This window comes from Branchiostoma lanceolatum, chromosome 9 (assembly GCF_035083965.1).
Source record: "Branchiostoma lanceolatum isolate klBraLanc5 chromosome 9, klBraLanc5.hap2, whole genome shotgun sequence".
In the NCBI taxonomy this organism is placed as follows: Eukaryota; Metazoa; Chordata; class Leptocardii; order Amphioxiformes; family Branchiostomatidae; genus Branchiostoma; species Branchiostoma lanceolatum.
Window position 1 is genome coordinate 21,090,427 of NC_089730.1, and position 14,685 is coordinate 21,105,111.

Below are 14,685 nucleotides of genomic sequence, written 5' to 3' on the forward strand. Positions count from 1 at the left end.
ATTTATTTATTCATGCCTCATGCAGACAGTGGTGCATCTAAATCAAATTTTTGACAGTCACTCTTTTCTACAAATAACCCAGATATATAATGGCAGGAAACTACAGACAAACTTCCTAAGTTAAACATTCATGTAGATTTTTCTAAACTACCCAGTAGTAGATATATGATACAACATTTTTGTGCTAGAGGCATACTGCTGACCCCGGCAGCAGTTTAATCAAAATACTGGATACTACTACTACTACTACTGCATACACTCCTATGATATCAATGAAGTACAATGTTGTCCACAAAAACACACTGATAATTGAGCTCTTCATAATGTTCTCAGAAGCCATCTTACCTGAAGCCTAATACATTATCTGAAAGATGTACATCTGAGAACCTGCTATATGATCATGTGATCATGAGACAGTGTATATTAAGTAAAGAAAGCAGTACATGAAACATGCAGCATTGTTTGATTTTAATGTATAGCATATTACCATGGAATGTTGTACACAAAAAGAATGGAAATTTCTGCTATGATTATTCCATGATTACTGCTCATATTATTGCTCATTAAGCTCTATGCCTAGTGATTTTACAATGATCATACTTCTTACACACACGTCTTTTACAATGTACATTAATTAATAATGTCAAAAATTATTTTTACAACAGAAAACCAGCTTTTCATTACTATATGTCAACTTTACAAATGAACAATTATATAATAACAAGACATGTCAAAACATACTTTGTTGCAGTTTTGCCAACTGCAGTGATGAAATCAAATAAGTATGAAGTTTTAAACTTTTTTCCATTTTTTTGTAGAGCCTGCCCCCAGGTGGAGTGCTGGTGTGCTGTATCCACACAGTCCTGACCAGGTTTACCGCAGGGCTGGTCTACATACTGCACAGGGTCTTCAACAAGGTAGGGTGTCTTCTTGTTTGTTTGTTTGTTTTGCATAACCGGCAAACCAGTTTTACAAACACACCAGTTTTGTATGTAGCAAGGTAAGTACAAGCTGTGTAAGACAGGACTGATAGATTTGATCCACTCACATCGGGAATTAAGGACCCCTACTGTTATCAATTAGTGTGGAGGCTTGTTTAACATGATCGAGGTGGCCTTTTTTCCCAATGGCTAACTTTTGCCACAAGGATAAAGCTGTTTTGCTTTGCTCCTGTTAGATTGGGGTAGAGGACACAAGACCATTCCCAGGGATGTAAGTGAGTTGGCAATGTCAGGATGTGCCACACCCTGTCCATGAATAACCTTGTACATCTACAGTGCCTGCTCATGGTGGCTGATTGTCTAGCTGCTGTCATGTAGAGAAGACCTGGCCATTTCTAGGTTCATCAATGATTCAGCAATGCTAGGGTGTGCTGAGTCCTCACCAAAGACACTCCTGTACATCTGCAGTGCCTGTTCGTGGTAGCCGATTGCTTTTCTGGCGTCATCCAGCTGCCTCCAAGCCGTCCCCAGGCTGTTTAGTGACATGGCAATGTAACGATGTGCTTTATCCTGACCGTAGATACTCCTGAACATCTGCAGAGCCTCTTCAAGATAGCCAGTTGCTTTTCTGGGATCGCCAGCAACACACCAGGTTGCTCCAATATTTCTCAGCAAGATGGCGATCCTAGGATGTTCTTTATTCTGACCACATAAGATTTTCATCATCTGTAGTGCCTCTTCGTAGAAACTGATGGCTTTCCTGTGATCCCCCAAACATTGGTAGACACGCCCCATGCTGTTAAGTGAGGGGACAAGGTCATGATGTGCCGTATCTTGACCATAGATACTCCTCCTCATCTTTAGTGCCTGCTCAGAGTAGCTTATAGCTTTGCTGTAATTTCCCTGGCTACAACAGACAGTCCCAAGGTTGTGAAGTGACCTGGCAATATGAGGAGTTTCAGCAGTCTGACCGTAGATACTTCTGCGCATTGCTAGTGACTGTTCATGGTAGCTGACAGATGTTGCATAGTTACCCAGGTTTTCATAGGCCATCCCTAGGTTGTTCAGTGAGATGGCGATGTCGGGATGTGCAGTATTGTCACCATAGATTCTCTTTCTCATCTGCAGTGCCTGCTCCAGGTATTTGGTTGCTTTCCTGTGATCACTAAGTTCCTCCCAGGTTCTCCCTAGAATGTTGAGTGCCCTGGCAGTGTCAGCATGGTCAACAGTTTGACCATGCACACTCCTGTACATCTCCAGTGCCTCTTCGTGGTATCCAATTGCTTTTCTGTGATCACCAAGGCTGGTAAAGGCCAGACCCAGGTTGTTGAGTGTTTTTGCAGTTTCCTGATGTGCAGTTCCCTCACCATGGATACTTCTGTACATCTCTAGCACCTGCTCAAGGTATGCAGTTGCTTTTCTGTAGTCAGCCAGGTCACCCCAGGCCACCCCCAAGCTGGTAAGTGAGCTTGCTATGTTAGGATGAGCTTCAGTCTGACCATAGATACTTCGTTGCATCTCCAGTGCCTGTTCATAGTAACTGATAGCTTCACTGTAATCACCCAGATGGTGGCAAGCTAACCCGAGGTTTAAATGTAACTGAGCAATTTCCTCAGTTTCTGTACCTTCCAGTTTCTTAAGGGCCTTATCAAAGTAGCTGATAGCCAGGCTGTACTTGCACAGCTGGAAGTACATCTTTCCTTGTACATTAGGAGAACTATCATAGAAATTAGAGACTGAATGTAAAGTTAGACCCTTTCCAGACAACTTAGATAAAGAATCTTTGAGAGGAACTGACGAATAAAAGTATCTGAAAAGTTGTTTTTCATTTGGTAGATGGAAAACTGCCATCAAGGCAGTTGTTTGCTCCTCATCATTGATTTGTGAGGATGATTCCTTTCCATGCAGCACTGCTTCCATTGAGACCAAGGCTGACAAGTTTTCCTTCTGTCCACCATTTGCAATGTAGGTTCTGAGCCTGAGTTCTGCTGAGATGCTGGTAAGCACTGTCAGGTGGTGTGCATTGTTGGGACTGATCACTTGTAGGTTTTCTATTTCTTCTATTGTCTCCAAAACTGTGGTAGGTACAATGCCTGAAGACAGTGCCAAGCAGTCCACTGCTACTGCTGGGAAGCGATAGAGGTCTTTCTTCACATCAATCAGCCTTGCTGCATGTTTTTCTTTGTACCTTTTAATGTTTTCCCCCTGTGTCTCCTGTGCCAGTTGTTGAGCCATTTTTCCTCCATCAGCTTGCAGTATCTCTGCTGTAAAGTCCATGTATGTGTCAATCAAAGCCTGGTCCCCTGCTATCAGGCATGGGTTTCTCAAGATAGTGGCAAGGTGATATCCCTTCTTCAGGTATAATGTGGCATCATTTTGCAATATTGAAGCCATGTTGCTCGGGGTGTGGATGAGTTCACTTGGTGGTTTGTTCTCTGTTCCCTGCCTGCCCAGTGGAGTCTTGCTTGCCTTTGGCATGGATCCATCAAATGCAAACCCACGAGGTGTAACAGAGTCAAAGTACCAGCTGTCAAGTGGATTCTCAGAGTAGAAATCATTGAGAGATTTTATTCCCAGTGCTGGGAGAATGGTTTCTCCCAGGTTGACCACCTTGAGGTGTAGATAGTGGGTGAGGTTACGGAAATACTCGAGACATTCTTCACTTTCTTCTTCTACCAAGATGGCGAACTCCAGGTCTGAGTAAGGAGTTACCAGTCCTGTGGCCTGTGAGCCCAAACCTATCAGGGCATACTTACAGGGAGGGGGACCCATTAACCCAATACACTCTTCTACAAGCAGGCTGATGAACTCCTTCCTTTGTTGTGCTATGTTCTCAAACAACTGCCTGACAGCCTGAGCTCGTTTTGCCTCTATCTCTTTGACACGTGGGTCGTCCTCATCATGTACATAGGGATCCAGCTGCTGGTCAATGGTTTCCATCTCCAGCTTGATCTGGTCCCGCATCTCCTTCAGCTGTTTCTTGTGTTTTTCTGTGTTTTCAAGGCTGACATTATGACAGATATCTAGGGTACATTTCAGAAATGACTTTTCTACTTCTATGATAGCTGTCACTATGTTACCATTAAGGACTTCATCCTTTGACCTGGCTATCGCTGCATTGTAGAGTGCTGCTGCTTTGACAAAGTCTTCCCCTTCTCCTGTCTGCTGACCTCGCTTGCTGTAGACATCCCCCAACTTGCACAGGGGCTCCACCTCTCTCTGGTACTGCTGGGCTGTGGGATCTGGGAAAGAAATAACTTGATGTTGGGCATTTCTCTTACTAGTTTGTACTTGAAAGGCAACCAAAATATTGTCAGAACCTTGTATCTCAAAGTAGATATTTTGTACAATATAATGTTACAAAACTTGTAAATTTGTTTACCAGTACATGTACTTGATTTACCACTCACCTCTGACATGTACCATCTTAAGTGCGGCTGCAAAGTGCTGCTCTGCTGACTCCAGGCCTGCCCTAGCAAGGGAGGATTCTCCTTCCTTAAGGTGGTCCTTGTACTGACTTTAAAGGAAAGAGAAAACTTCAAGTTATTGTAGCCCAGACTTGCCAAAAATCACATGAAAGATGAGGACCTGGTCAATTTATGCAATCCAGAAGTACTGCACTGTGTTTCCCCCTAAATGTTAGCTGCTTCTCACGTGTCTGATCTTGTGTATAAACATTGAAATGTTGCAGGTACTGTAAAATAAATGCATTTAAGTTAAACTTTGTGTTGTTTATATTTGGCTCTAAGGGGAAAACGAAGTGTTTGTGCGGGCATTTCTGCAAAGACAACAATTACTTAGATATGTAGTGATCACTAAGTAGTAGATGACTGCATATCAAAACAACTTGGTAATAATACACGTATATCAGAGATATTTAATCATACATGTATATGATTATAAGTCACCTGTCAGTGAGCCCTTCTTCCACACCTCTTCCAGCTTCAACACTCTGCATTCCTGGTTCTGTTAGTTTACTGTAGAACAACATATTGCAATTGCAAGAATTTTCATTTATATCTATAATTATCAGATTATCTAAACTCTCTCAAATATTACAAGAGTTGACAAGAAGAGGGAGTGAGCTTGGCAAAGTGTTATGTTGTTAAGGGTAGACGTTACAGTGGACCTGCACGGCGGAGGCCAAAAATGGGAATAGCTTTGTAGTGCCAACTTAGAATCCTTGAAATCCTTTATTTTCCTTGAAAATTTTGGCCCAACCTGGAGACTTTTTTGTTTAGAAAGATCAGGTAGGGTCTAAGCTTTCCTTTTTTGGTCAGAATTTGTTGAGTTCATCAGATTAGTTGGCGTAAGAACATATGTGAGTAGTTTGGTCAGGCCTGCCCTGAGCAGATGAATACAGCCGAAATCTGGGTCAAATGTAAGGTTTGTTTACTTCCGGGATCTGTACTCGTTGTTCAAGCTGAATAAGAGCTTGTTTTCTTTGCATATTTATCAAGTATTATATCATTGTGGCTATGTGGTGCAGAAGAACTTCTATGGGTGAATACTTTCACAAGGTGTTATTTTTAGTGCTTGTTCGTATGCTTGTCTCCAATGAGAAGGTTTCACTGTAACAACTGCCATGTACATGAGAATCAGTGTGGGAGCGGGTAGGTGGAAACTTTAGAATGTGCTCAAGTGAGTCATACTACAAACAAAATGCAACCTGTCAAGTTCGATCAACAGAATGCTCGCCTCGGAATCACATGAGGCCTCGAGGTCGAAGTTTGCACATCCAATTGCATGATTTGATCTCAATCGACATGCTCAAATACTCAATAATAGCTGTCATTATTGAAGCTGTTAATCTACAGCAATGGACAAGAATTTTCATGACTTTGTGCTGTAATCATTATGACTGTAAAGCAAAATATTTTAATGCCTCCCCACCTTGATATGTCTGGATAAGGAAGATGATCATCAAAGAAGACAGAAATCATGAGTTCCTCCATTGGGTTAAACACCTCCATGTTTGGTCTTCTTCCTCTTGGTCCAGATCCATACCTATTTGATGATGGTTTCTGCTGCAAGAAATGATCCACATTTTGGTGACATTGCTTTAAATGTCATGCTTCAGAATTTGCTTTTGCGATGGTATAATTGCCTTGGAAGTTTGCGCAACACAACTTAGAAGCCTGGGCAATATGGTAAAATGTAGCTGGTCCAGAACACCCACATCAAAAATTAACCCTGCCTAAGTATAAACAATATAAAGTTGTAATATCAATAGTATCACATAACATTTGTGAATAGTCAATAAAGACTTACTTTTCTCCCTGCTTCCCTGATCTTCTCCATGTACTTGGTACGGTGTTCCAGTGTTAGTTTTGTTCCCTGATCCTCACATCTTGTCAGGGCCTTGTTGTACATGGCAGCTGCCTTGGAGAACTGGGACACATCAGAGGCTTTCTTGCCTTTCTCAAGGTAGAAATCTCCAAGAGATTTTAGGACTTCAACCTCTAAGAATGCATCGCCATTTGCAATTGCTGAAACTAATTGTTTCGTGTAAGTCTCCACAACAAAGTGCCAAGATGTACCAACATTTTTTCTGTCCAATTTGTCACAAATTTCTGCCACCCTTAAGACATTGCTGTCAGCAGCACCCCAGTAGTCCGATGACAACCACCGGAAGTGTGGAGTGTACCCCTGCAGCAGTTGTCTGGAGAGTTTCTCCATGTAGTCGATGCGATGTTCCAGTGTTTGTCCCATGTCTGGATCTGTGCAGTGCAGCAGGGCAGCAGCATACAGGGCAGCAGCCTTGTCAAACTCTGCTGAATCTTTACTGAGCTTCGCATTCTTAAGACGCAAGTCTCCAAGACTTTTCAGGACTTCTACTTCCATAAAGTTATCGCTGCAGAGAATGGCCTCTCTCAGTGCCTCTCCATAACCAGCTTGTTTGCTTTGCTGCCTTTTGAGGCCCGACTCCAAGTCCTGTAGCCTGTCTGCCAGGCTAGTCGTGTTGATGTCAGACATCTTCAGTATCTATCCTGGTGATCAGTCTGAAGCAAAAACAGAAAACAAAATGTTACAGTTACGGTATTTGTATTTGTATTTGTATTTGTATTTTGTGAAAATGTCATCATGATTGTTACTTTGGGTCAAATTATGTTTCATAGACTGCACCATTCGTATACATTTATTTTTTTTACGGTAAATCTCACCTGGATGTCTGAAACTCCATAATTGTAAACAATCATGTCTATAGGTGCAGATTTGACTCATTTTCCCCCTGTACAAGTGAGAGTTTCAAGGCAGGAATTTTCTGATGGAGTCTACATTGACTTAATAATATCTAGTATTAAGTCAGGAATTGGTCTAATAAGTCGGTTGTATCAGTGTGGAAAGGAGTGGAAAGCCAGCTATACCTGATCACGATACATGTATGTCTATACTAAATTTGTTTGTTTGCTTTGTTAACCCAGGAATACATATCGCCTGCAGTGGGCGTTTTTCAAAGATTCCTGGGGGGTTCAACCCCATACATAGTAATACATAGTAACAATAAAACTGTCAAATTAAACTAAAGGTTTAAACTGGGCTCATTATGATCATGCATAGAGCATGCATGCATGCACACAGTGTTTCAAGTCACAGCAATGACCCCAGTAGTCCCTGCAACCTCCTACAGTATCTGGAATAGACTCAATCTCCCTGCCTGGATGTCTCCCTGAGACCCCAAAGCTATGAAGCTGCTTCTAGAAATATGCCTGCTTCTTGAAGGACCAGCAAAACTTCAGTATATCTTCCTTCTAGATCTGACTCAGGCAAAACTTGCCCTGTTCAACTGCCGGGGCTAATACCAGTGAGCCATGTCTATGTCAATACTGTCTTTGTATGGCTAGCTAGTTACGTACATATTTGTACACTATGCCTCAGACCACTGCAGTACAAGGCCACTCCTACCAATGTATGTGTAACTGATTATATATGTTCATGCCATGACGTTAACTCAGTGGACTCTGTGAGGATAGCTCACAGTAGCTCATGCAAAAAACAGTCACAAAGAAATGTTCACAGTGTGTCTGGTCTCAGTAAGCCCCAGTGTAATATAACGATTATTATTGAGGATTAACAGATTTGTCAAGTACATTGTATGTATGAGATGTGTATAAATTTCACCTGAATATCTGAGACAATACATTTCACCGGAATGTTTGAGACTTGTCTTAATCTCACCTGGATGTCTGAAACATGTCTTAATCTCACCTGGATGTCTGAAACATGTCTTAATCTCACCTGGATGTCTGAAACATGTCTAAATCTCACCTGGATGTCTGAAACATGTCTAAATCTCACCTGGATGTCTGAAACATGTCTAAATCTCACCTAGATGTCTGAGACATGTCTAACTCTCACCTAGATGTATCAGATAGTTAAAATCTCACCTGGATGTCTGAGACTTGTCTAAATCTCACCTGAATGTCTGAGACTTGTCTAAATCTCACCTGAATGTCATATGACTTGTCTAAATTAACCTGGATGCCCGAGACTTGTCTAAATCTCACCTAGATGTCTGAAACATGTCTAAATCTCACCTGCATGTCTGAGACATGTCTAAATCTCACCTGGATGTGTAAGACTTATTATAACTAAATCTCACTTGGATGTGTAAGACTTAACTAAATCTCACCAGAATGTCTGAGACTTGTCTAAATCTCACCTGGATGTCTGAGACATGTCTAAATCTCACCTGGATGTCTGAGACATGTCTAAATCTCACCTATAGATGTCTGAAACATGTCTAAATCTCACCTGAATGTCAAGACTTGTCTAAATCTCACCTAGATGTATAAGATAGTTTAATTCCCACCTTGATGTCTGAGACATGTCTAAATCTGACCTAGATGCATAAGATTATAAAGTCTAAATCTCACCTGGATGTCTGAGACATGTCTAAATCTCACCTACTAGATGTATAAGAATAATTAGTTTAAATCTCACCTGGATGTCAGGGACTCCACAGTTGTGAACCTGCCTGGGTAGAGACTTGCCTGTTTCTCCCTGTACGGAGAGTTCTGGGTTTTCCCCACTGACTCAGGCGAAACCTTTCCTGTTTCACATCCGGGACTTTCCACTGAGTCATGCCTAACTTGCATGACTGAACATGCCAAGCCTTAGGGCATGTGTCACCTGATATGTTTACACCTAATGGTTGACTGGGTTCTGTCAATTCTGTGAAGGTCATACACACAGGAGAGAACAATTGCTGCATTGAATTTTATTCCTTTGCTTGCATGCCATCATAGCTAGAGATGAACGACAAGCTATGATGATGATAGCTAAGTAATACCCTAACAACCCTATGCAACATTTATTTTATTGATTTATTCCTGTCCTGTTTAACCAGGGTAGCCCAGCTTGGAGGTGTGATCACTGTTTTATAGTGGGGCCATGGGTCACAAATACATACATAAAGTTAAACACAATTAGTAGCATACTATACGTGTAGTATACAAACAAACTTAACATATGATAAGAATGATATTTAAGTATAAGATTAATAGTCCATATATCATTTGTAGTTCTTGGGAAAATGACAGCGAAGAGACTGGTATTCAACCGGTTTTTACTTTATTGTCTTTTTCAAGAATAACAGAGATCGGACGGAGATTAATAGTCCATATAGTTTTGTTTTATTTCACTTTTTTTAAATGTTAGAATGTAGCATTCTCTAGACCATCTGTGCATTTAGCCCATGTGGGCAGGAATATTCAATAAAGACTAAATATAATTTAAATATCATTAAAAATTGATTAATGATATTTAGGACCTTTGAGTGTATATCACATACCTGTATTATGTTGGTTTGTCCAGTGGTATTTTTTAAATTAGCTTGTTAAGGATAACCCAAAGTTTCACTGACATATTAATTGATTTTTTTTAAATAGGCCTAGATGTTTTACCTTAAATAAAAGAGGAATGGATCCTTACATTTTGGGACAGATATTCACCCTGGAATCTTTTGAATTAACAGTAATGTTATTGTAACTGTTACTGTGTAACAGAACAGTACTTTAAGTTGTTGCTTAAGAGTTTAAATAAAATTTTTGTATGCCCTTTTCCCATTCCAGGTTAGCTTGTCACCTCTGCAGCCAGACAGCAGACCCAGTCAGCTGCTAGTGTGTACTGGGTACAGGGGCTGTGAACCCAGGTTACTGGAGGTAAGGCTGGGTTATTACAAACTCTAACCCCTAATCCCACCCTCCCAGCTGCTAGTGTGTACAGGGTACAGGGGCTGTGAACCCAGGCTACTGGAGGTAAGGCTGGGTTATTACAAACTCTAACCCCTAATCCCACCCTCCCAGCTGCTAGTGTGTACTGGGTACAGGGGCTGTGAACCCAGGCTACTGGAGGTAAGACTGGGTTATTACAAACTCTGACCCCTAAACCCACCCTCCCAGCTGCTAGTGTGTACTGGATACAGGGGCTGTGAACCCAGGCTACTGGAGGTAAGGCTGGGTTATTACAAACTCTGACCCCTAAACCCACCCTCCCAGCTGCTAGTGTGTGCAGGGTACAGGGGCTGTGAACCCAGGCTACTGGAGGTAAGGCTGGGTTATTACAAACTCTATCCCCTAAACCCACCCACCCAGCTGCTAGTGTGTACTGGGTACAGGGGCTGTGAACCCAGGCTACTGGAGGTAAGGCTGGGTCATTACAAACTCTATCCCCTAAACCCACCCTCCCAGCTGCTAGTGTGTACTGGGTACAGGGGCTGTGAACCCAGGCTACTGGAGGTAAGGCTGGGTTATTACAAACTCTGACCCCTAAACCCACCCAGTCAGCTGCTAGTGTGTACTGGGTACAGGGGCTGTGAACCCAGGCTACTGGAGGTAAGGCTGGGTTATTACAAACTCTATCCCCTAAACCCACCCACCCAGCTGCTAGTGTGTACTGGGTACAGGGGCTGTGAACCCAGGCTACTGGAGGTAAGGCTGGGTTATTACAAACTCTAACCCCTAAACCCACCCAGTCAGCTGCTAGTGTGTACTGGGTACAGGGGCTGTGAACCCAGGCTACTGGAGGTAAGGCTGGGTTATTACAAACTCTATCCCCTAAACCCACCCACCCAGCTGCTAGTGTGTACTGGGTACAGGGGCTGTGAACCCAGGCTACTGGAGGTAAGGCTGGGTCATTACAAACTCTGACCCCTAAACCCACCCTCCCAGCTGCTAGTGTGTACTGGGTACAGGGGCTGTGAACCCAGGCTACTGGAGGTAAGGCTGGGTTATTACAAACTCTAACCCCTAAACCCACCCAGTCAGCTGCTAGTGTGTACTGGGTACAGGGGCTGTGAACCCAGGCTACTGGAGGTAAGGCTGCCTGCCCCGGTCAACTCTAACCCCTAAACCCAGCCAGCTGATTGGGTACAGGGGCTGTGAACCCAGGCTACTGGAGGTAAGACTGGGTTATTACAAACTCTGACCCCTAAACCCACCCAGTCAGCTGCTAGTGTGTACTGGGTACAGGGGCTGTGAACCCAGGCTACTGGAGGTAAGGCTGGGTTATTACAAACTCTAACCCCTAAACCCACCCAGTCAGCTGCTAGTGTGTACTGGGTACAGGGGCTGTGAACCCAGGCTACTGGAGGTAAGACTGCCTGCCCCGGTCAACTCTAACCCCTAAACCCAGCCAGCTGATTGGGTACAGGGGCTGTGAACCCAGGCTACTGGAGGTAAGACTGGGTTATTACAAACTCTGACCCCTAAACCCACCCACCCAGTCAGCTGCTAGTGTGTACTGGATACAGGGGCTGTGAACCCAGGCTACTGGAGGTAAGGCTGGGTTATTACAAACTCTAATCCCTAAACCCACCCAGTCAGCTGCTAGTGTGTACTGGGTACAGGGGCTGTGAACCCAGGCTACTGGAGGTAAGACTGGGTTATTACAAACTCTAAACCCTAAACCAACCCACCCAGCTGTTTATGTGTACTGATCATGAGTATAGGGACTGTGAACCCAGGTTACTGGAGATAAGGCTGGGTTATTACACCCAGCTGCTATAGTGTGTATACCTGGTTCAGGGGCTGTGAACCCACGCACGCTACTGAATGTAATGTTGATAAACTCTTTTATGAGTATTAAGTCTAAAAAACTTTTCTATCCCAAACCTTCTATCCAGAGTGGCAAAATACAGCTTCCTTTGAACAAGAATACTTCATTGACATTCGCATGATTTTGACACTCAGGTTCTTCCTGACTACAACACTCTTCCAGTATCTTACCCTATGTGCCCATTGTTTTCTTCCTTTGATAGTTTGACACAAAGGTCTTCTGCTACTCCTATACCAACACTTGTTTCAAAAGTAGGGAATAGGTCAAAAGCCAATTTGACGACATTCAAAAAAATTGTTATCAAAACAACACTTCAACAAACATTATGATAATCATATTTTTGTTGCGTCTAGATAACCCTTGTATAGGAAACATGATCTGTTCATACATCTACACATGTACAAAGAAGCGAGAAGAAGTTGACTTTACTAGATTAGCTTAGCTTATCCTTTTCTTCTACCATGTATGTTTACACAATGTACTGTACATATTTCACTGTATAAGATTACTATATGTCACTTAGATGTTAGTTAGGTTTGTGTTAAACGACCTGCATCTAGCCCCTCGGGGCACGAACATACAATAAAGGTCTTCAATCATCATCATCATCATTATCAATAGACTAGTACTGTGTGAAAAAAACTGCATGTGTACTGTATGCAATGCCCCTGTCTGCAGGTGCTACAGGAGCTGAGACAGACCATGTGTGGCCTGCAGGGGGGCAGGGATGTGTTGGAGGTGGTGCCCATGCAGCAGCTACTCGGTAAGGGGCAGTTTTACACCACAGTTCCTTCAGACAGTGCATAGTAGGTAAAACTGCCCTTTTGTATAACAAAGCAGCTACTGGGTAAGGTCTGATTCTACACTGCAGAATTCATTTACTAGGTACTGCAGGTTTTATTTAGTTTAGATGGTATGCAGCAGCACTATATCTCCTTCATAATTGATAGGATGGTTTCCTAGTACTGTAGAGCAGAGTTGTAAGATATTCATGTTCAACAAGGCTGCAATCAGATAGCCTTGCATGTAGGTAATGTTAGTCTCAAAGCCTTTTTGAGGCCGTAGCTGCAGTGGGTTATTGTCCACTGTGTCTAGGGCACGGCATCCCTCTCCTTTCACTGTCTTTCACCTCAGTCCCCACTCCCCAACCTATGTCAGGTACCCATTTTTACACCCGCAGGTGCACTACAGTTTTTGTTGTAATTGCCAAGACCCCGGTCTTTGGCCGTTGATGTCTCTGTTCAACCGATAAGCCTCTACCACAGAGCAGATTCACAGATTAAAGACATCACTTGGCCCAAACCGCATAGCTCTCTACTTGTATCGTATTTGTGTACGTAAGAGGAATGTTTTAAGCGCACTTAAGTAGACTTTTGGCACCCAATTCCCTATTGGTTACAGAGTTAGGCAGCAGGGAGAAGGTTAAAGATATCACACACTAGATCTAGTCAGATTGTACATTTGAGTTTTACTAAAGTTAGTGTTCTGCTTGTCCAGGTGACGGGAGGTTCCAGCACTTCCTGAAGGCTGCTAACGAGGCAGTTCTACACCGCAGCCTGGCAACGGTCGTCAGGTGGGAGAAACAACTTCTACAGACCTGCAACATGCAGGGGGACTGAGGGCTAAGAATGGTACTGTAAATATGAAAACTTTTGTGATGGTTTTATTTTTGTAGTGACTCCACCTCAAATTCATCACAAGAGAAATAGTATTACATTTCCAACGTATAACAGCTGTTACTGCTAAGATGCATCAACCGTAATCTTAAAAATTTGTAAAAACCTCCTGTCACAAAATAAAACCACCGCGAAAGTAAATAGATTTACAGTATCTTATCACCAGAAAAGGCTTGTATACATGAGAAACTAGAAGTAAAACAATGGTGCCAGGTTGTTACCCCACCTAAAAGGTGCCGAAAAAGGGAAGGGTGAAGAATTTTGACAAAAGCTTTGACCAGCAAAAATGTGTATATTTGTTTACCACGTAACAGTGCTGTTTAAGATGTAAACTGAGAGAAAGTAGTATTTTCATATGTTTAACAACTTTTTAGAAACTGTTCCCTTGATTTTCCTGTGGTAGGATTCAATTTTTAGGAGTTGTTCAGTGTGTTCAACTTTGAGTTTTTATGTGCTGTTTTTATAATAGGATCATCGTGCTAACTTTGTACCTGATGTAAATGTGTACTTAGCAAACATATACTTTTAAGATGGATTTATGTCCTGAGCCAGTCTCAAATTGTATGTGATCCTAATGATGAAGTTTTATAAACTTGGTATTCACTGGCTTAAGTTTTTTCTATCCCCCCTGTTCTTGTTAATCCAGATTATTTTTGGGCATTTTCCATTTACTTTTTAAACAAAGTATTTCTCACATTATTGGTATAGAGATCTTTGACATGTCACTTGCAACCAAGTGATTTCTAAAATCCAATTCATTTTGTACTATTTTGGTCTAACCCATATACACATGTATAAGTTTCAGACCTGGAAGCGTACATGTACCTATATGTAGGGCTATTATACCGCGGTACCAAACAAAATGTTACTAGGCTATTTTAGATCTCAAAGTCTAACATATCACAAAGTGTGATAATCGTCCGACTCATAGCAACTTTCTGATGATTTTATTGAGAATAAACTCTTAAAAAACACTTGGAATTGTTGTTACAGTATTTATCATGATGACT

At 42.2% G+C, this 14,685-nt stretch overlaps 2 protein-coding genes across 2 annotated transcripts; one reads left to right on the forward strand and one right to left on the reverse strand.

Annotated features, from left to right (window-relative positions):
- The first annotated feature begins 19 nt into the window (after positions 1-19).
- LOC136442713 (cap-specific mRNA (nucleoside-2'-O-)-methyltransferase 2-like) lies at positions 20-14,649 on the forward strand. Its single transcript, XM_066439656.1, has 5 exons — positions 20-31; positions 819-917; positions 10,016-10,105; positions 12,678-12,762; positions 13,497-14,649. The coding sequence occupies exons 1-5, from the start codon at positions 20-22 to the stop codon at positions 13,616-13,618; spliced, it is 408 nt and encodes a 135-aa protein (XP_066295753.1). The 3' UTR covers positions 13,619-14,649.
- Positions 913-4,382, reverse strand: LOC136441668 (uncharacterized). The gene is made up of 2 exons (XM_066438102.1): positions 4,352-4,382; positions 913-4,183 (listed from the first exon to the last, which is right to left on the reverse strand). The coding sequence occupies exons 1-2, from the start codon at positions 4,365-4,367 to the stop codon at positions 1,302-1,304; spliced, it is 2,898 nt and encodes a 965-aa protein (XP_066294199.1). The 5' UTR covers positions 4,368-4,382; the 3' UTR covers positions 913-1,301.
- Positions 14,650-14,685: the final 36 nt, after the last annotated feature.

Excerpts from the sequence above, each read along its gene's own strand:
- LOC136442713 (XM_066439656.1), top strand. Across the intron at positions 918-10,015 it reads TGCACAGGGTCTTCAACAAG|GTTAGCTTGTCACCTCTGCA; the intron begins GTAGGGTGTCTT and ends TTCCCATTCCAG. Across the intron at positions 12,763-13,496 it reads GCCCATGCAGCAGCTACTCG|GTGACGGGAGGTTCCAGCAC; the intron begins GTAAGGGGCAGT and ends CTGCTTGTCCAG.